This window comes from Cetorhinus maximus, chromosome 6, assembly GCF_964194155.1.
Source record: "Cetorhinus maximus chromosome 6, sCetMax3.hap1.1, whole genome shotgun sequence".
NCBI lineage: Eukaryota > Metazoa > Chordata > Chondrichthyes > Lamniformes > Cetorhinidae > Cetorhinus > Cetorhinus maximus.
Genome location: NC_135884.1, coordinates 143,901,828 through 143,918,270, shown reverse-complemented (window position 1 = coordinate 143,918,270; position 16,443 = coordinate 143,901,828). Strand labels below are relative to the sequence as shown.

Genomic DNA, 16,443 nt, shown 5'->3' with positions numbered 1-16,443 from the left:
ATACATGTACAGCGCAGTGCGTTCCTAGCTGAAATAACTTGAAAAATAAAATAAATCACTAAATATAAAAGAAATTCTGCATAAATTTAAATTAGGTAACACTCACCAGTTTCTCTTAGGCAGTCCCTCAGGTTCAGGGATGACTTACTTCCACTTAGGCTCGATGGGTTCTGAGATGGCTGATAAGTCCAATGCGCAGTGGCCAGAGTCTGCCAATGTGGGCAAATGTTGCTTGGAGGGTGTTAGATGAGTTGCTTGGGGGTTTTCTACACTTTCTCCGCTGCCTTGACTTAGTCTCTGCATGTTCCTGACAAAGTCTCTGTGTTCAGTGCCTTCCCAAATGAACCTTCTCCCACTTTGGTCAGTCACCATGAGTTGGTGGAGAAATTTGACCTTTTTGAGGATGCTTTTGGGGACATCCCTAAAACATTTCAGTAAAGGTGGCTTTGAGTGATTTAGCACCTCAATGTTGGGCATGTTGCCTTGGGGGATGACTGTTGTTGCTTTGCATTTCTTGCCACTGGATTTGGAAAACACTGCTGGTGCTCCAGCCTCACCTGCTGCAGACTTGAAGAAAGGAAACACCTGGGAGCTCCAAAATCAATCAGATGATTGGAGAGTCAGCTTCTTGAAGGGTAAATATTGTGCATCCTTTATTTTACACCCAAACAAGCCCTGAGGCAAGGAAAGCAATTTTACCTGTGTACAGTGATACATCTCTCTCACAGACTTCAATGGCTTCTGTGCCTCACCCACAGGACACACTCCTGGGGCTCCAAAATTGAAATCACCTTGCAGAGTCTAGAAATAGGCCTTGCTTTAACAGAAATGAGCAGCCCAAGCTTCAAATTTTTGCTTCCCAAAAAAACCTGTTGGTTTGGATTTTCTTTCTTCAGAACTTTGCTTCAGCCTTCTTTTTTTAAATGAAGTTCCCTCGAGTGTAGAAAAACAGCTCACTTTCTTCACAATGGCGCCAATGGCTCAACGTCATATCAACATTAAACAATGAGCCGACGCACGATGTTGACACTGACGGCAATGATGAATCACTATGACAATACAACGCCCATGATGCTGATGGTGATGGCAATGGCACTGCAGTGCATGCAATGTTGAAGCTGACGATGACGACAACGACTCGGGATAACAACACACAATGGACTTGATGACAATGTCAACGATGATGGCACCGTGCAATGCACGCCATGTTGACGCTGATGGTGATGACGACACGTGATGCATGCTATCACGATGCCGACAGTGATGACACTGCGCAATGTTGACACCAGCAGCAATGATGACTCACTATAATGACACAAGGTGGCGTGATGACTATGCCAAGGGTGATGACACTGCACATGATGGCAACAGCGATGACGGTGCACAATGTGCACAATGATAACATAAAAATGGAAATTGCGTCATAAATCAGTGAAACAGGCCCAAAAGAATTAACAACTTTAAAATGAAATGACGTTAAAGTATTTACTGTATCTTCCTCATTGTTTACAATGTTTCCAATATTTGTGTCATCTGCAAACTTTGAAATTACTCCCTATATACCAAGTTATATATGGCAGCTTTGTTGCTCTTATTTGTTCTTTGATTACAAGAATACTTGGCTCCATTTGCATCTCACTGTCAAAGCACCACTGACTTCTGCACCTCACTGATTTCCTCCCAAGTAACGGCCTCCCTCTTGAGACTCTATTGAAGAAGGAATTACTGAATAATATAAAGGACAACAGTTGTATAACATTTCCAAGATATTTTCAAAAAGAGTAATCTAGTTCAAAGTGTGTAGTATGGGGAAAGACCCATCATTAAGAAAATCAAATGGAAACACAATACTCCATTCCTAAGTCTCTCAGCAGATTATTTTAGTTGTTCCTGTCATTGTTTTTAAAATGAATCATCTGACATAAGAACATAAGTATTAGGAGCTGGAGTAAACCATTCAGCCCTTCAAGCCTGCTCAGCCATTCAATAACATCATGGCTGATCTGACTGTTGCCTTAACGCCACTTTCCTGCCTGTCCCCATAATCCTGTACTCCCTTGTCAATAAAAATCTGTCTAACTCAAACTTGAATATATTGCTGGGGGAGAGAATTCCACATAGTAACGACCCTCTGAGAGAAAAAAAAATCCACATCTCCACCTTGAATTGGAGACCCTTTAATTTGAAACTGTGGCCCCCAGTTCTAGATTCCTCAATGAGGGTAAATATCCTCTCAGCATCTAGCCTGTCAAGCTCCCTCAGAATCTTACATTTTTCAAGAAGATCACCTCTCATTCTTCTAAACTCCAATGAGTATTGTTTTTTATTCTTTCATGGCATGTGGAGTCGCTGGCTAGGCCAGCATTTATTGTCAATCCGTAATTGCCCTCGAGCAGGTGGTGGTGAGCCACCTTCTTGAACCTCTGCAGGCCATCTGGTGCAGGTACACCCACAGCGCTGTATGCAAGAGAGTTTCAGGATTTTGACCCAATGACAATGAAAGAAAGACGATAGAGCTCCAAAGTCAGGATGGTGTATTGCTTGGAGTGGAACTTACAGGTTGTGGTGTTCCCCTCATCTGCTGCCCTTGTCCTTCAAGCTGGCAGGGGTCATGGGTTTGCATGATGCTGTTGAAGAATCATTGGTGAGTGCATCTTGTAGATTGTAAACATTGCTACCACTGTGCATCAGTGGTGGAGGGAGTGAATGTTTAAGGTGGTGGATGCGGTTCCAATCAAACGGGCTGCTTTGTCCTGGATGATGTTAAGCTTCTTGGGTGTTATTGTTGGAGCTGCACTCATCCAGGCAAATACAGAGTATTCTATCACACTCCTGACTTATGCCTTGTAGAAGGTGGACAGGCTTTGGGGAGTCAGGATGTGAGTTACTCTCCACAGAATTCCCAGCCTCCGACCTACTCTTGTAGCTACAGTATTTTTTATATAGCTGGTCCAGTTTAGTTTCTGGTCAATGGTAACCCCCAGGATGTTGACATATGGGGATTCAGTGATGATAATGCCATTAAATGTCATGGGGAGATGGGGACTTGTCAGCCTTAAGTCCCATTAGTATTCCTATTACTTTTTCCCTGGTGAGCTTTTTCTGACATGTCTCATTCCTCATTAACATCACATAACTAGTGGAGTGCTAAAAAGACAAAGTCATCAAAAACTTTACAAGGTACACAGCACAGGTAAGATACACAGATAATGAGCCTATTCTTTGGTTAACTTTTCTTTTTAAATAATATCCTCATTCTTTATCTCCTCCAGGTCAATATGCTCAAAGGTAGGAGGAGCATAAGGTTCCTGAAAACAGATTTCCATGTGTCTATCTCTTCACCTCTCTGAGACAACTCTATTCACACCAATAAGATCTCCCTCCAGTAAGGAGAAAAATGTCAACAGCTTCAGATTGCAACTGTTTGAAAAACAGAACAGTGTATGTCAGCTGGAAACCATACCTTGTTCTCTTTCACCTAATGGACACAATTTTCAACCATAAGCACATCCAGAAGAAATTTAGCAGTTTCCTATCCATATCTCTGTAACATCTGCAATTGAGCTGTTATGAAGATAACTTAAACCAAAATCCAGTTGGCTATTAAAATTTACTACCTGAAGTGGAAGTAAAGCGGATGTCTGTCAATCTAGCGATTTACTTTAGAGCAGATGAGTCGGCTACCCATTTTAAACAATGGGTGATTTTTCTCTTGGCTGAAGTCAGTGGAGATTAAAAGGGGGCAGAGTGTGAAACAGGGCAAAGAATAAAATGGGGCGGTATGTACAATGGGCATCTGGCCAGTTAGGTTAAAATTACCCCGTAATGATCAGGGAGGAAATAGATGCATTTGAAGATGTCCACAATCAGTTGATCAGTTGTGTCACACAAAAACTCTCTCTGTAAAAAGCACTAACAGTGCCATCCTGAAACTCATCTCATATTGGGGTTTAACTACATATTTACATATGTATTTCCTACTACAACAGAGATATTATATTTATATACTCATAAAAATGTAAGGGGTACTTTTATTAAACTGTTACATTTTTATCACTTTATTGCCCAATGTCCTCTTTTCTCTTTCAAGCCAATTCTCTCCTCCCATTTCATGTGGACTGAATTCCTGCAGCACACTGCCTAACCAACCTCTTTGCTGCGATTCTGTAACCTGGTGTCCTTTGACCACTTGGGTCTCACTCTTATTAATTCTTTCATTTAAATCGTCCCTTGAAATACTTTTTATACATTTATTTTATATATATAAAATCTGGATTTTCTACCTTTTCCTGATAATGGTCGGCCATCTAGCCTGCAATTTCTTCAACCCTTTCACCCCCAACCCAAGTGTCAAAAACACTGCAGTAATTTAACCTAATACAAAAATAGATTTGTAACACATTAGGAAATTCAATAACATTTCATTTTGCATTACATTGCATCAATAAGCTTAATTCATTTGTTTTGAATTATAAACTGTGCTAGAATTTTTAAAGATCCAACATCTTAGGCTTAGATCTATAGTGGTGGTAAAATTAGTCTAAGTGTGCCTTATGTCATAATGGTTTTGAAATATCAGAATATGTAATTGCTAAACTCAATTAAATTGATTCTCATAACCCGCTGAATAATGTTTTCACTTTACTGTCTATCATCATTTAGTGCTGAGCTTGACCTATGTGCACCAAATGGCATTAATACCCTTAATATCCCAACAATAATATTCTGTCTGACTGGCTGAGATTTTGTCAGGCCAAGTGGAGTCTGGGTGGGGAACCCCCGGTGGTTCAGTGGGAGAGGCCCAAAAGAATGAAGTGCCCTTCAGGTACTTAACTGGCCACGGTTGGGCCTTCTCCATGATTGAGGCCCCAGCAAAAGAAATCCTGCCAGCCAAGAGCTGCCAGTTCATCATTGCTGGCAGCATGCGCACTGCACTGCTTGAGATCCAGAATCACATAGGGACCCCAGACCACAGGTGAGTGAAAGCGGAATGGGGATCAGGGGGTAGAAGCCATGGGAGAGGGCGGGTGGGAGGAGGATTGGCGGAAGGGCTGAGTGGTGGCTTTCAGTGGCCTCCCCCTGACCCATGCCAGATGCCTCAATTGGACAGAAAGTGCCTGATAATGAGGGATTCCCCCTCCCCCCGTTACGCTGCTGGCAAACCTGACAGGTTTTACTGGACGGCCTTCTGAGGGCACGGGAGTCCCCTGTAGCCTATATTTAATCCCTGAGCCACCAGTAAATAGTTCAGGAATAATGGGTGTCAATTGGCTCATTAATGAACCAAATTGATAGCCTGCCGCCGGTGACCAGGAATCCTGGTTTAGTCCCTTCCACCCTCCAAATTAATCGGGGGACATTTTCCCACCACGAGGAAGCATGACCTGGGGCCTCTCCCACGATTAAGTGGGCCCGGCCAGCATGGTTCCTGCCAAGAGAGGCCGCATAAAATCCAGCCCATTGTAAAATTTACACCATTCTGTAGAAATTACCCACAATCCGTCTTCAATTTCTTGCATTACAAGTTTCTAAAGCAAGTTTCATGCAGTCATAAAATGTCTACTACTACCAATATTGTTGGAGAATGCTGTACAATAATACTACATTGTAGCTCAGACCGTTAGTCTAAAATGCAGTTAGGGAAGTCCATAAAAGCCCAATAATTTTGAATAATGCTGGAAACACTCAGCAGGTCAGGTCTGCATAGCAAACCCATGATTGGCCTCCTCAATATAGAAGAAACTGCACTATTGAATGGTTTTTAAAAATCTGGATAGAGAAACAAAAACATAGGAATTTAAGACTTAGGAGCAGGAGTAGGCCATTTGGCCCTTTGAGCCTGCTCTATCACTCGATAAAATCATGGCTGATCTGGTTGTGGTCTCAGCTCTGCTTTCCTGTCTGCCCCCCATAACCCTCGACTCCCTTGCCTATAAACAATGAATCAAACACAGCCTTGAATAAATTGAATGACCCAGCCCGCACTGCTTTCTGGGAAAGAGAATTCCACAGGCTAATAGCCCTTCTGATAGAAAACAAATTCTTCTCATCTCCACCTTAAAAGGGAGACATCTTATTCTTAAACTGCGCCCCCTAAAAATATACATTAGTAAGACTGACCGTGAAACAATCAGATTGTTGTAAAAATTCGCAGTCTGACCTATATGTGATTTCAGTCCTACACCAACGTGGTTGACTTTTATCATCTTTCTGAAGTGGTCCAGCAAGCCACTCAGTTGATTTTTTTCCCTCCATTTTAATTGCATTAACTTCTCCAATGTGGTAAATTAGAATACAATTTATAGCCAGGAGTGGAACACTAACCATAGATCAAAAATTATTTTTGTCATGTCACCTCACTTTTGAGGCATAAATCATATCCCACATTGCTGATCATGCACCTGCATCGAGGCAATAATCATCTTTTAGAAAAATTATTTTAAATTTAGGTGAATTATTTTCACTTCTTTAGGGAAAACTGTGTTATGATGACATAGAGACCGATAACAAAAAAAAGACTCGAACTTCCAGTTGCTGGATTAAAGAATGACATGACAAGCTTCCACGTTCTAAGACTTTTAAGACTAAAAGCACTATTGGCTAAACACTTGTTGTAGGCAACTTATTCTTCAAGCTACAGAACTGTACTTTCCCCTTTAATTTATAATACAACCAAAAAGCAAACATCACGGGTATACTTTGCTTTTTTTTTACTATACTTTGTCCCTTAAGTAGTCATTCGGTTTTCCCTAGGCCCAGTCCAAAGTGATTCTTAGCTTCCAAAGGTTTACTTCCATTCCTTTCCTTTTCCAAGTTCGTAATCTTTAACCCCAGAATTGTCTTTCACACCGAGGGGTTTTCCGAGTGATCCTCCCTCTAGCACAAACTAGGTGAATCTTTCAGCCTCATTTCAAATTCTCACAAATTTGGTGTTATCAAATCGAGCACAAGCTCCCACCCGCATTCTTCTGTGGTGAACCCTCTCCCAGATACTAGCAGGCTAAATATGTCTTTGAGTTTGAGGAATATGTTAGAAACCCATCACCTCTCAAAGCTCATCTCCAAACAATGTGAATCACATGGGCATTGTATCCAGGTGGAAATGGTGATTAGCTATCCTTGAGATCCCAACTCTCTTTTATCTTGAAAGAAAATGGACAGTTTTAAAGCATAACAGCTTTCAACCCAATGTTCTCAACACCTTCCTGGGACTTTGAAGACTCTCAGTCCACCCACAGTAAACAATGATGCTGCCATTGTCTCCAAGTGTGAGCACATTACACCCTTCCAGCAAAAAAACCCGGCCCTCCCTTTAATCTGTAACAGCCATGTCACCCAGGCCTGCTGTCAGGCAGGCCTCAGAACAGCACATAACCGCCTTAATTTTTCTCAAAATTAAAGACACAGTACTGAAACATGGGCTGATAACTTCTGATCCCTGGCGAATCGTAACCAGGCAATACCCCCGCAAGATCCACTGGGGGACCCCCCCGACCACGCAAGTAGCCACACGCAAGGATTGCATGGGAATTGCCGGAGAAGTTCTGATAGTCAATTACCCTGCACTGAGAACCATCCAATACTCCGATTTAAATTGGAGACTTTAGATGGTTTCAACTATCTTACCAGGATAGTTACCCAGGGAAAGTTAGAAGAATTAAAGCCACTTCTAACTCCTGGGTAACTATAGTAATAGTCCAATAGGCCCATACCCATACACCTCCCCGCTCCCCCTCCAGCACCCCCCCAACTTCTCAGAATGGCTGGACATTCAAACTTACCTGCTTTACGGCAGCTAGTGCCGTAAAAGGGAGGTGTGGCTTCCTATCCCCCAACTCTGCTGCACTCAACTGAGAGAATTCCTGAACAGCTGCACTGCACTATTCTCATCCGGCCTGAGTTGGAAGGTCAGGTGAGAAAGGTGCAGCTGCCTTGCCATATAAGTAAATATGAGCAGCATGGCAATCCAACTGTGATTGTCACTCCAAGGAGGTTCTGGCCCATTATCTTATAAACCTCATATTTGTAACAATAGCAAGGGACCACCAAAGCAGACAAGTAGGTCTTGCCATTTTTCTGTCCAGCTTCAACTTTCAGTAACTTTATTTAAGACACCCAATACCATATTGAGTGCTGGAATCTATTGACATTGAAACCAGAGTTCAATGAATAAGTAAATTAATTCATTACTTGATTACGTACACTATTCAAGCTCTAAGTCGTCCTAAGAGATTTCTGAAAACAAAAATCAAATGAGTCATTTTTTCCCACACCCTTGAGAATTCTGAAGACATGGATCTCATTCATCCTTGATTACCAAGATCTTCCCCATTTCAATGTGACTATTTCCTTTCCATGCTTTTAATTACTGGAGAGATAATCGAGAACATGACAAGCACCGCATATTGTGTGATTCTTTTTTAAAGAAACATAGAAATTTTACAGAACACAGCACTCTACAAAGAGCCAAAGTACTCATTTCAATCTAGCCAGGGTTGTCACGTATATTAATATTGTTGTTGAGATGCATAATGGAGATATTGCACTGCCTTTGAATCAGACATGTGTATGGAGCCAACTGACGTTTTATATCCTGTGATTAGCCACCTTGTTTAGCTTATTTGTTATGAGGCGTTTCCAAATTATATTCTTCAGGCCATCTAAATGTGTAAATGGTACAAATCACAGCACTAGCATAAAGTTACTTCATTTTTGTTATAAAACCTCTTCGGACTATACTGGCATTAAAAGATCTCTCAGCCTCACGGAAAGTTAGGTTAGCAGATTTGCTATTCTTTGGTAAACTTCTGGAAGATGCTGGTCTGAAATTTTCAGATGTCCCAGGGTCCCAACCATCATTCAATGGCATCCTATTTTTCTAGAGTCTGTTCGAAACAAACATTATAACAAACCGAAAAGGATTATGAAAAATGACGCCCCGAACTTAACGCCTCACCTTTTAAAAGGTATAAATATCAGTGAGGATTATTACAATGTCAGTCTCGATAAACATCAAGTTCAAAACTCCAATAAACTGTTGAGATAAATGACAAAAATAATGAACTTACTCCTCTGATAGAGACTTATGCAAGCAGGATATGATTAGAACACATAATGATCATACTTACTACAGGTAAAATTATAAAACAAAAGAATGCAAGAATGTGCACTGAGAAAGAATTATGCCTATGTTGATCACAGGAATAAATAGTACCTGCATTTTTGTAAAATCCTGCAATCATACTTCAAAAATTTCCAGAATCTATCCAGACTTTTTCAATAGCTCAGAGGTGCCCAAAGTTTCTGTTCCTTTCAAGATGAAAATATAGGAACCTAATGCTACAAACTCATTATTTTTGCAGTTTAAACTTTTTCTGTACAATTAATGATGATTTTTTTAAAAAAAGAACAAAAATTTGATGATTAAGTGCAATTATATAATCCTGAATGATCACATATGTATGTAAGATAAATTGAGAAAATAGAATTTGAAATATTAGAATTGCAGAAACCATTTTCTAGTACTGCTTTAATGACAAACTTGAATATATTTTTAGCTAAGGTGCCTAGGATTTGCAAGTTGGAACTTGAAATTGCTCATCAATCATTGGCTCCTTGACCCAATGTAACCTATGACACTCTTGTGCTCAGTTCTTTAGCTTTTTAATATTTATTCCTAAAAGTACTTTCCTTAATAGTAATACTTCAGTTAAAAAAAAAATTCAGAGCTGATCTACAAGAGATGCAATGCTTGAACTTCTCATGCTTGATTTTCATCGAAGCAGTATTTAATTGCATTTTTTTCTCATGCTACAGTAACCTCAAGTGGTTCCTGGCAAGCTGTACTGATTGTCAAACAACAAATCAATAAAGGTCATGCCATTCTGATTTAATCAATCTTTATTCCGTACAAAGCCAAAATCAATTTCTCACCTTTGAACCAACTGGCCTGAGCATTGGAAGAAAACTGTAATTGCGGTCACAATGGTGCAGATAGGCACGTTGCAGTTACATATGGAAACTAACTTGTCCCAGTTGCACAATTGAAAGTAATTTAGCACAATACTACACTACTACCTAAATGTTCATGATTCTGACCTTGTAGTGCACTTGCATACATATTTACATTGAAAATTTCAGTTTCTTAACAGGAGACAGAGTCATTTCTGGTCTTTTAGTTTCAAAACACTCTCATCTTTTCACAATGTTTGTTAAAGATTCATCGCAAAGAATAATTGTGCACAACCCGCCCCGAAGACTAAGTATTTTTGGGTTGGGGGTGGGGGTACATTATAATATGTGCGACTATGATGACAATTTTCCTCCCTCCCCAAATAGTCCATGGATGAAGCAGGTGGAACAACACAGCTGAGAGTATGATAAATAGCTGTTGTGACCACCCAGACACATAGTTTTCTTCAGATATGCATATGCTATGTGGGAGGAGGGATTTGAATAGACATATATGTGGAAACAAAATTGCAAATAACATTTGCTTTTGATTTATTTTGCAGAAAACACGTGTATGAATTAGGGCCCTATCCCCAACCCATATACTAAATCATTTTCCTGACTTACACCTTAACATTCAGAAGGAAAAATTAATAGTCCAGCATCTTCACCAAGAATAATGGGTGAGGTTAGCAGCACTCATCGTTATAATAGAAGAAATCTGACAGCAACTTCTGGGATGAGGGGCGGTTAGGACTGAGGTGAGAAGGCTCACTCGGAGGATTATGAATCTTTGGAATTCTCTACCTGAGAGGGTAGATGCTCCATCATTTAGCATATCCAAAGCTTAGATTGACAGATTTTTGATCTCTCAGGAATCAAAGAATATTGGGAATGGGTGAGAGAGTGGAGTTGAGGCAGAAGACCAGTCATAATTATACTGAATGCCAGCGCAAGCTTGAGGGGCCATATAGTCTATTCCTGCTACTATTTCTTGTTTTTATACAGTTGGTTAGCCGATGTTTGTTTGCAATATGGAATAATTTGATTTGTAAAGTTGATTTATAAATTCGATTTGAAATATTTATTTTGTGGTGTCTTTTAAATCAGCATTGTGGCCAAGCAAACACTGTGTTGGTCAGTAACAGAGAGGGGGGTAACATGTTAGATTGCTGGTGAATGGGGAATTGGGGTTGTGCTTACTGATATTGCAGCCAGATGAGTCGATCATGGACAGTCTGGTCAGAAAGGAGTTGTAATAAACACAGAAAGTGCTGGAAAAACTCAGCAGGGCTGGTAGCATCCATGGAGAGAGAAACAAAATAAATGTTTTGAGTCCAGAAAGGGGCTGTGTTGGTCCCCTGCTTTCTTCTTCTTCCTCAACTGGTCACCATATAGCAAACAGCAACGAATCTTGACACGTGCTTTTCTGAGTGCTGCAGAACTCTTCCAGAGCAGTCTAGGCATCGGAAGTGTTGTTCAAGTGCCCCAATGATCTGTTCTATCACATTTTGTGCAAAATCACTGAGATCAGGACAAAGGCATTGAGCATATGCCAAATCACTACCTATGGACTTCAGCAACTTTAAACAATGCTAGAAACTACCAAACACTTCTACAAGCAGAGCAGAAACCAATCAGCAAAAAATAGATGATGGTCCATTTTAATAACACTGCTGGAGGTGGAAGGGGCAGTCCTACTGCTGAACGCATGGGCAGCTGTGCAAGCTTAAGAGTGGGTTTTAGCTAGAGAGTAGAGCTCCAAAACAGCAGCACTGTCACAGTCTGCCTACTCTGCATATTTCAGGCATTTGATTCCTGTGTGCACACCAACGCCTTCTCCAAAATAGCCTCCGGCACAGCTCGCACCAGAAGTGTGAGGAAGCACTGCAGATGCCATTTTGGAGGCCAAACTGCACTCATAGTACAGAAAAAATGGGTGCTAAGGAGCCGAATTTCACCGCCAAAGTGTATAAAATAAGCTCAAATTAACTCGACCCCTAAGCTCCTGCATTGTCCAGTTTTGGGCTAGGTAAAGATTGCTAACTCTGCAGTATCTCTTCTTAACAAATTCCACTTATATAAGTGCCATAAAGATATTTTATCAACAACACAATACTAGAAGATAAGAGTGGATTTAGAGGATGTTTTTCCCGTGAGGGTAGTTATTGCAACGCAGAGATCAGACAGAAATTTAGTGGTCGAGTGAAACTGAAGAGGTCATCATGGTGCAGTTCATAGAAGCTCAAGAGAAACAACTGATCTAGCCCACTAGAAGCAAGATCAATAAGCACGCAGAGCTGAAGGGAATGCACTGGAAGAATGGCTGGCAATTATAATGTCTACCTAGAGATGTGGATATAGTGCACAGTCAAGTGTGCTGTGACCCAGGGATATGAGGATTGATGGGTAGAAATAGGAGGTCATCCATTAACAGAATGCCTAATGTAGCAGAGAGGACTTCTTGGTTGTGACTGAAGAAGGATCATAAGGTTTAAAACTCAGTGACTACGTGGTACACAGTAACCAATCATTACTTCTGAACCACCAGCTGGAAGGTGTCTTGGGATTACAAGGTTGAAGGAGAAAGCTGTTTCCTAGCTAAGGATGCTGCTGGCCTAGTCTCAAAGACGTACTGCACAGCAGGGTTTAACCAACAAATTTAATAATGAAAATTATAGGGTACAGGCTAAATCCTTTGGCACCTAATGATGGACCCTAACACTTTCAATAAAATTGAAACTCATGCAGATTTGGAAGATTTGATGTTTATCATGCTTCTATAAAGCAATTTACTAAAACTCACAAGAGCTTTATCTTTTTAAAAAAAAATTCAGAAATAGAGAGATATTTGTTTTTTTTCTGTACATTCTTGATTATTATTTCTGTAACATAATAATATTGAGGAAACAGGCTGACAAGTTACAAAGTCCAGCAATAGAAAGCATTTACAGTAACTAACACCAACAGGAACAGCAACCTAACCAAATTCTTCGATTATTATTTTATTATTTACGATGTATATTTTGTTTCAAAATCAAAAATTTTTGAAATATATAAATAAGTGGTCAGATTAGTAAAACAATAGCTTTTTACAATTAGAACGTGGAGCAGGTTTTTTTTTACAAAACTTTCACTTTAGGTATAACACACATTCAAGTATAATTTTGAGTGCAAGTCTCTGGCTTTTATTAAACCTTTATGCACACTGGGACCACAAAGAAAAATTAATTTCTATGGTAGTTCTTTTGGGATAACGGTTTAATGTTACAAATAAGTATTACACAATATTTAGGGTGCACTTACGCACCAACTTTAGCATCACAAGGAGATGATGTCTAATATTTGCTGAGATAATGCAGTTGGTGTGTAAACAGACTGTTGCTAGCGCTGTCAGGGCAGATCGTACTTGAGCTGATGAAGAGAAACCCACAGAGACTAAGACTTTTACAGACAAACTACAGATCGCAGACCAACATGTAAATGGGGTTTCCTGAATGTGTTTAGAAGCCCACAAATGGAGCAAAGTGTCTTAATCTGCAGCAAGTGAATTCAATGAGAAATATTGGATGTTCCTCATAAGGGTGATGAATTAAATATTTTTCAATGCTGATAAATGTTACAAATTGTTGCGTGCACACGGGTTTCAAATGTATTGATAGTATTACACTTACATAATGATGCAATATCAACAAACATCAAAGCAATTTGCAAACCAGGAAGTGCAAGCTGGTTTTGGCAATGCCAATACTATTTGGCTTTCGAAACTGAAAACTAACTAGGGAGCCACCTCAGTTCACTTATAAAGGCAAGATAAAATATTTCAAAATCTCTGGGGAGTCAAATAAAATTGAAAACAGAATCTGACAAAAAATTGATAGAGTGCTGCAAAACTTGAACTGGTGACCACTAACCTGTGTGATTCAGAGGATACAATAATCACTCTTGAAGGTACTGAACGGCGTAGAACATCCTGAAGTAATTGTACCAGGTAGAAATGGCCCAAGTGGTTGACTTGAAAAGTGGTCTCTAGGCCATCCTCTGTCAATTGCCATGGGGAACCAAACACACCGGCATTGCAGATCAATAGGTGAAGGGGTCTGCAGAAAGTACAGAACACAAGTATTCTAAATATTTAGGACAGAGAGCAAGAGGAAGCTTTTGTTTTTAATGAGGCTGTGGACTGAAGAAGAGACAGCCTAGATTTTGCTGGTTTAGTGGCAGCAAAACTGTCAACACTCACCGTCATTTCTCTGTAAAACTGACAGCAACTTCTGGCATCTGCATATGGGCAGTTAAATGCAGAAATCCAGACACTGCTGTCAGTGATTTTCTGCTCCTCCATATACTGTGCTGTTGAAATCCTCCCAGTTGCTAATCAATTAGAAATCACTGAATTGCCATAAACTTCCACTTTCATGCTATTATTTTCACTGCAAAAACCTATGAAGAAATTATTCCTCATCTTACTGCCTTACTATGTCATAATGACTTATGAGCAACCTCTCTGTCCCTGAAAGAAACTAATTAAATAAGAGGAGTGTCAAATTTCATCATTCCATGATAATTTCATAGATTTTTAAAGTAATGAAAAAAAGTTCTGCAGTTTGCTTACAATATTTTTGTCTCTATCTTATGTCCCTTATTTCATTTTCTCTTAAATGATAAGTAAATAGTAAATTTTGCTTGATACTTGCTGGTTTGCACTGTGTCTGAAAATTCTTCAGTGTAATTACGTGTTTAGCCTGCTTGATGTGCTTCGTCTATTCCCATGTTGCCACGAATTGTGATATTGGCCTGGGTTTTGAGACCAGTGGTGAAGTGACAGCACTTGGTGTTGACCTTGAAGAAAGCTGGCCACAAAGACTGTGTGATCTCTGTGGCATAGATTTCACCTTACCCGGCATTGATTTCGCTCCAGCGTCAGCTGTATGGGATCTCTGGTATCCAGCAAATTTATTCCACAATTCCTCTTTTTAAATCCCCAGTTGTAACATAAATTTACCCATCCTCTCCGTTTTTATAAACTAACCCAGGCACAACACAGCAAAAAATGTATTTAATCTGAATTTATTCACTCAAAATAAAATTATTGCTCAAATGGGCGTTTAGCCTGCCTGATGACATTACTGTGCTGGATGCCAGAGATCCAATACAACTGAAGCCGGAGTGAAATTAATGTTGGGTAAGGTGAAATCCATGCCACAGAGATCACAAGGGGCAGAATCTTCTGCCTGTTGGGCGGGCCGGTCGGGAGTGGGCGCGGAGCTGATCACTGCCCGTGATCGTCTGCATGCAGCCATTTTACATGGGCGGGCCAATTAAGGCCTGTCCAGCGTGACGTGCACCCAGTAGCACTCAGCGCTACCTGTGCGGGCGGGGTGAGGAGGGAGAGTCAGGGCCTGCGCTCTTTCGCGCATGTGCGCGAAAGAGCGCAGAATTCCCTCTGGGGCACGGAGCTGCCTCGGGGAGATTAAGTTCAGTTTTAAAGTTTGAAAAAAAGAAAGATTAAAATTATTCAGACATGCCCCCATATGTGACAGTGTCACATGAGCTGGGACATGTTTATGAATTGTCAAAATTTTAAAAATTAATTTAATAAAACCTTCATGAAACCTCATCCTGCCCCTGGATGAGGTTTCACGAAAAACGCGAAGGCCGCTTAAGCTCTTCGCCTGCCCGCCAACCTTAAGGTTGGACGGGCAGCGTTGAGAATTAGTCTAATTAGTTTATTAATGGCCTTAACAGGCCTTTGACAGTTAAGCCGCCATGCGCCTGCCGAATGGAAGATCTGAATGACACGCGGTGATGTCCGGACTCACGCCCAACATCACTGCGTGTCATTTTACACGTCGGCGTGCGTGGCCCGTCAAAATTCTCCCCAAGGTCTTTGTGGCCAGCTTCCTTCAAGGTCAACACCAAGTGCTGTCACCGCCACTGGTCTCAAAACCCAGGCCAATATCACAATTCGTAGCAACATAGGAATAGACGAAGCACATGGTGGAGGGGATGCGCCAAAGACCTTGGTCAGGACGGCCTATTTCTGTGTTGAAATTTCAGTGCAACTCTCAGCATTCAAGACATTTTAAACTTTTTGTAAAGAACCCATGAACTCTTAAAAGAAAACTATAAAGTTTGCAAGATACAAAGTTTTTTTTAAACTATCTCATTCCAGAAAAAATGGCATAAACATTGTGACTGTTTTGAGATCTGAACATGTAAACTATACGGAATTTTATTTCAAGCTATCACTTTACTTCTCAGCAGGTCATAATTGAGGCTATCAATCAAGATTTCACTGCACTGCACACAGAAGATGATGGAAAAAAAACACAACTATTATGTTGTTAAACTGTGTACAAGTCTGTACATTTTATATTTCTTCTCTTCCCTCAGAGGGTGTGGTCATGAGGATGTTTACTCTGCGAAAATTTAAATGTCATTCCAAACAATCCTTTCAATATTTGAGTGGTATTTTGGATGAATTGTGAC

The 16,443-nt window shown here is 40.4% G+C and overlaps 1 protein-coding gene across 5 annotated transcripts in view; it reads right to left on the bottom strand.

Moving 5' to 3' along the window:
* The window catches only part of wwox (WW domain containing oxidoreductase), a 968,269-nt gene that overhangs the window by 582,971 nt on the left and 368,855 nt on the right, over nucleotides 1-16,443 (bottom strand). For 4 of the 5 annotated variants that reach the window (XM_078544626.1, XM_078544630.1, XM_078544628.1 and 1 more), the window contains exon 7: nucleotides 13,866-14,051. The exons of the other annotated variant lie outside the window; for it this stretch is intronic. In XM_078544626.1, the coding sequence (XP_078400752.1) occupies nucleotides 13,866-14,051 (186 nt within the window). The remainder of the gene's footprint in view (nucleotides 1-13,865; nucleotides 14,052-16,443) is intronic. 5 annotated transcript variants of the gene reach the window in all.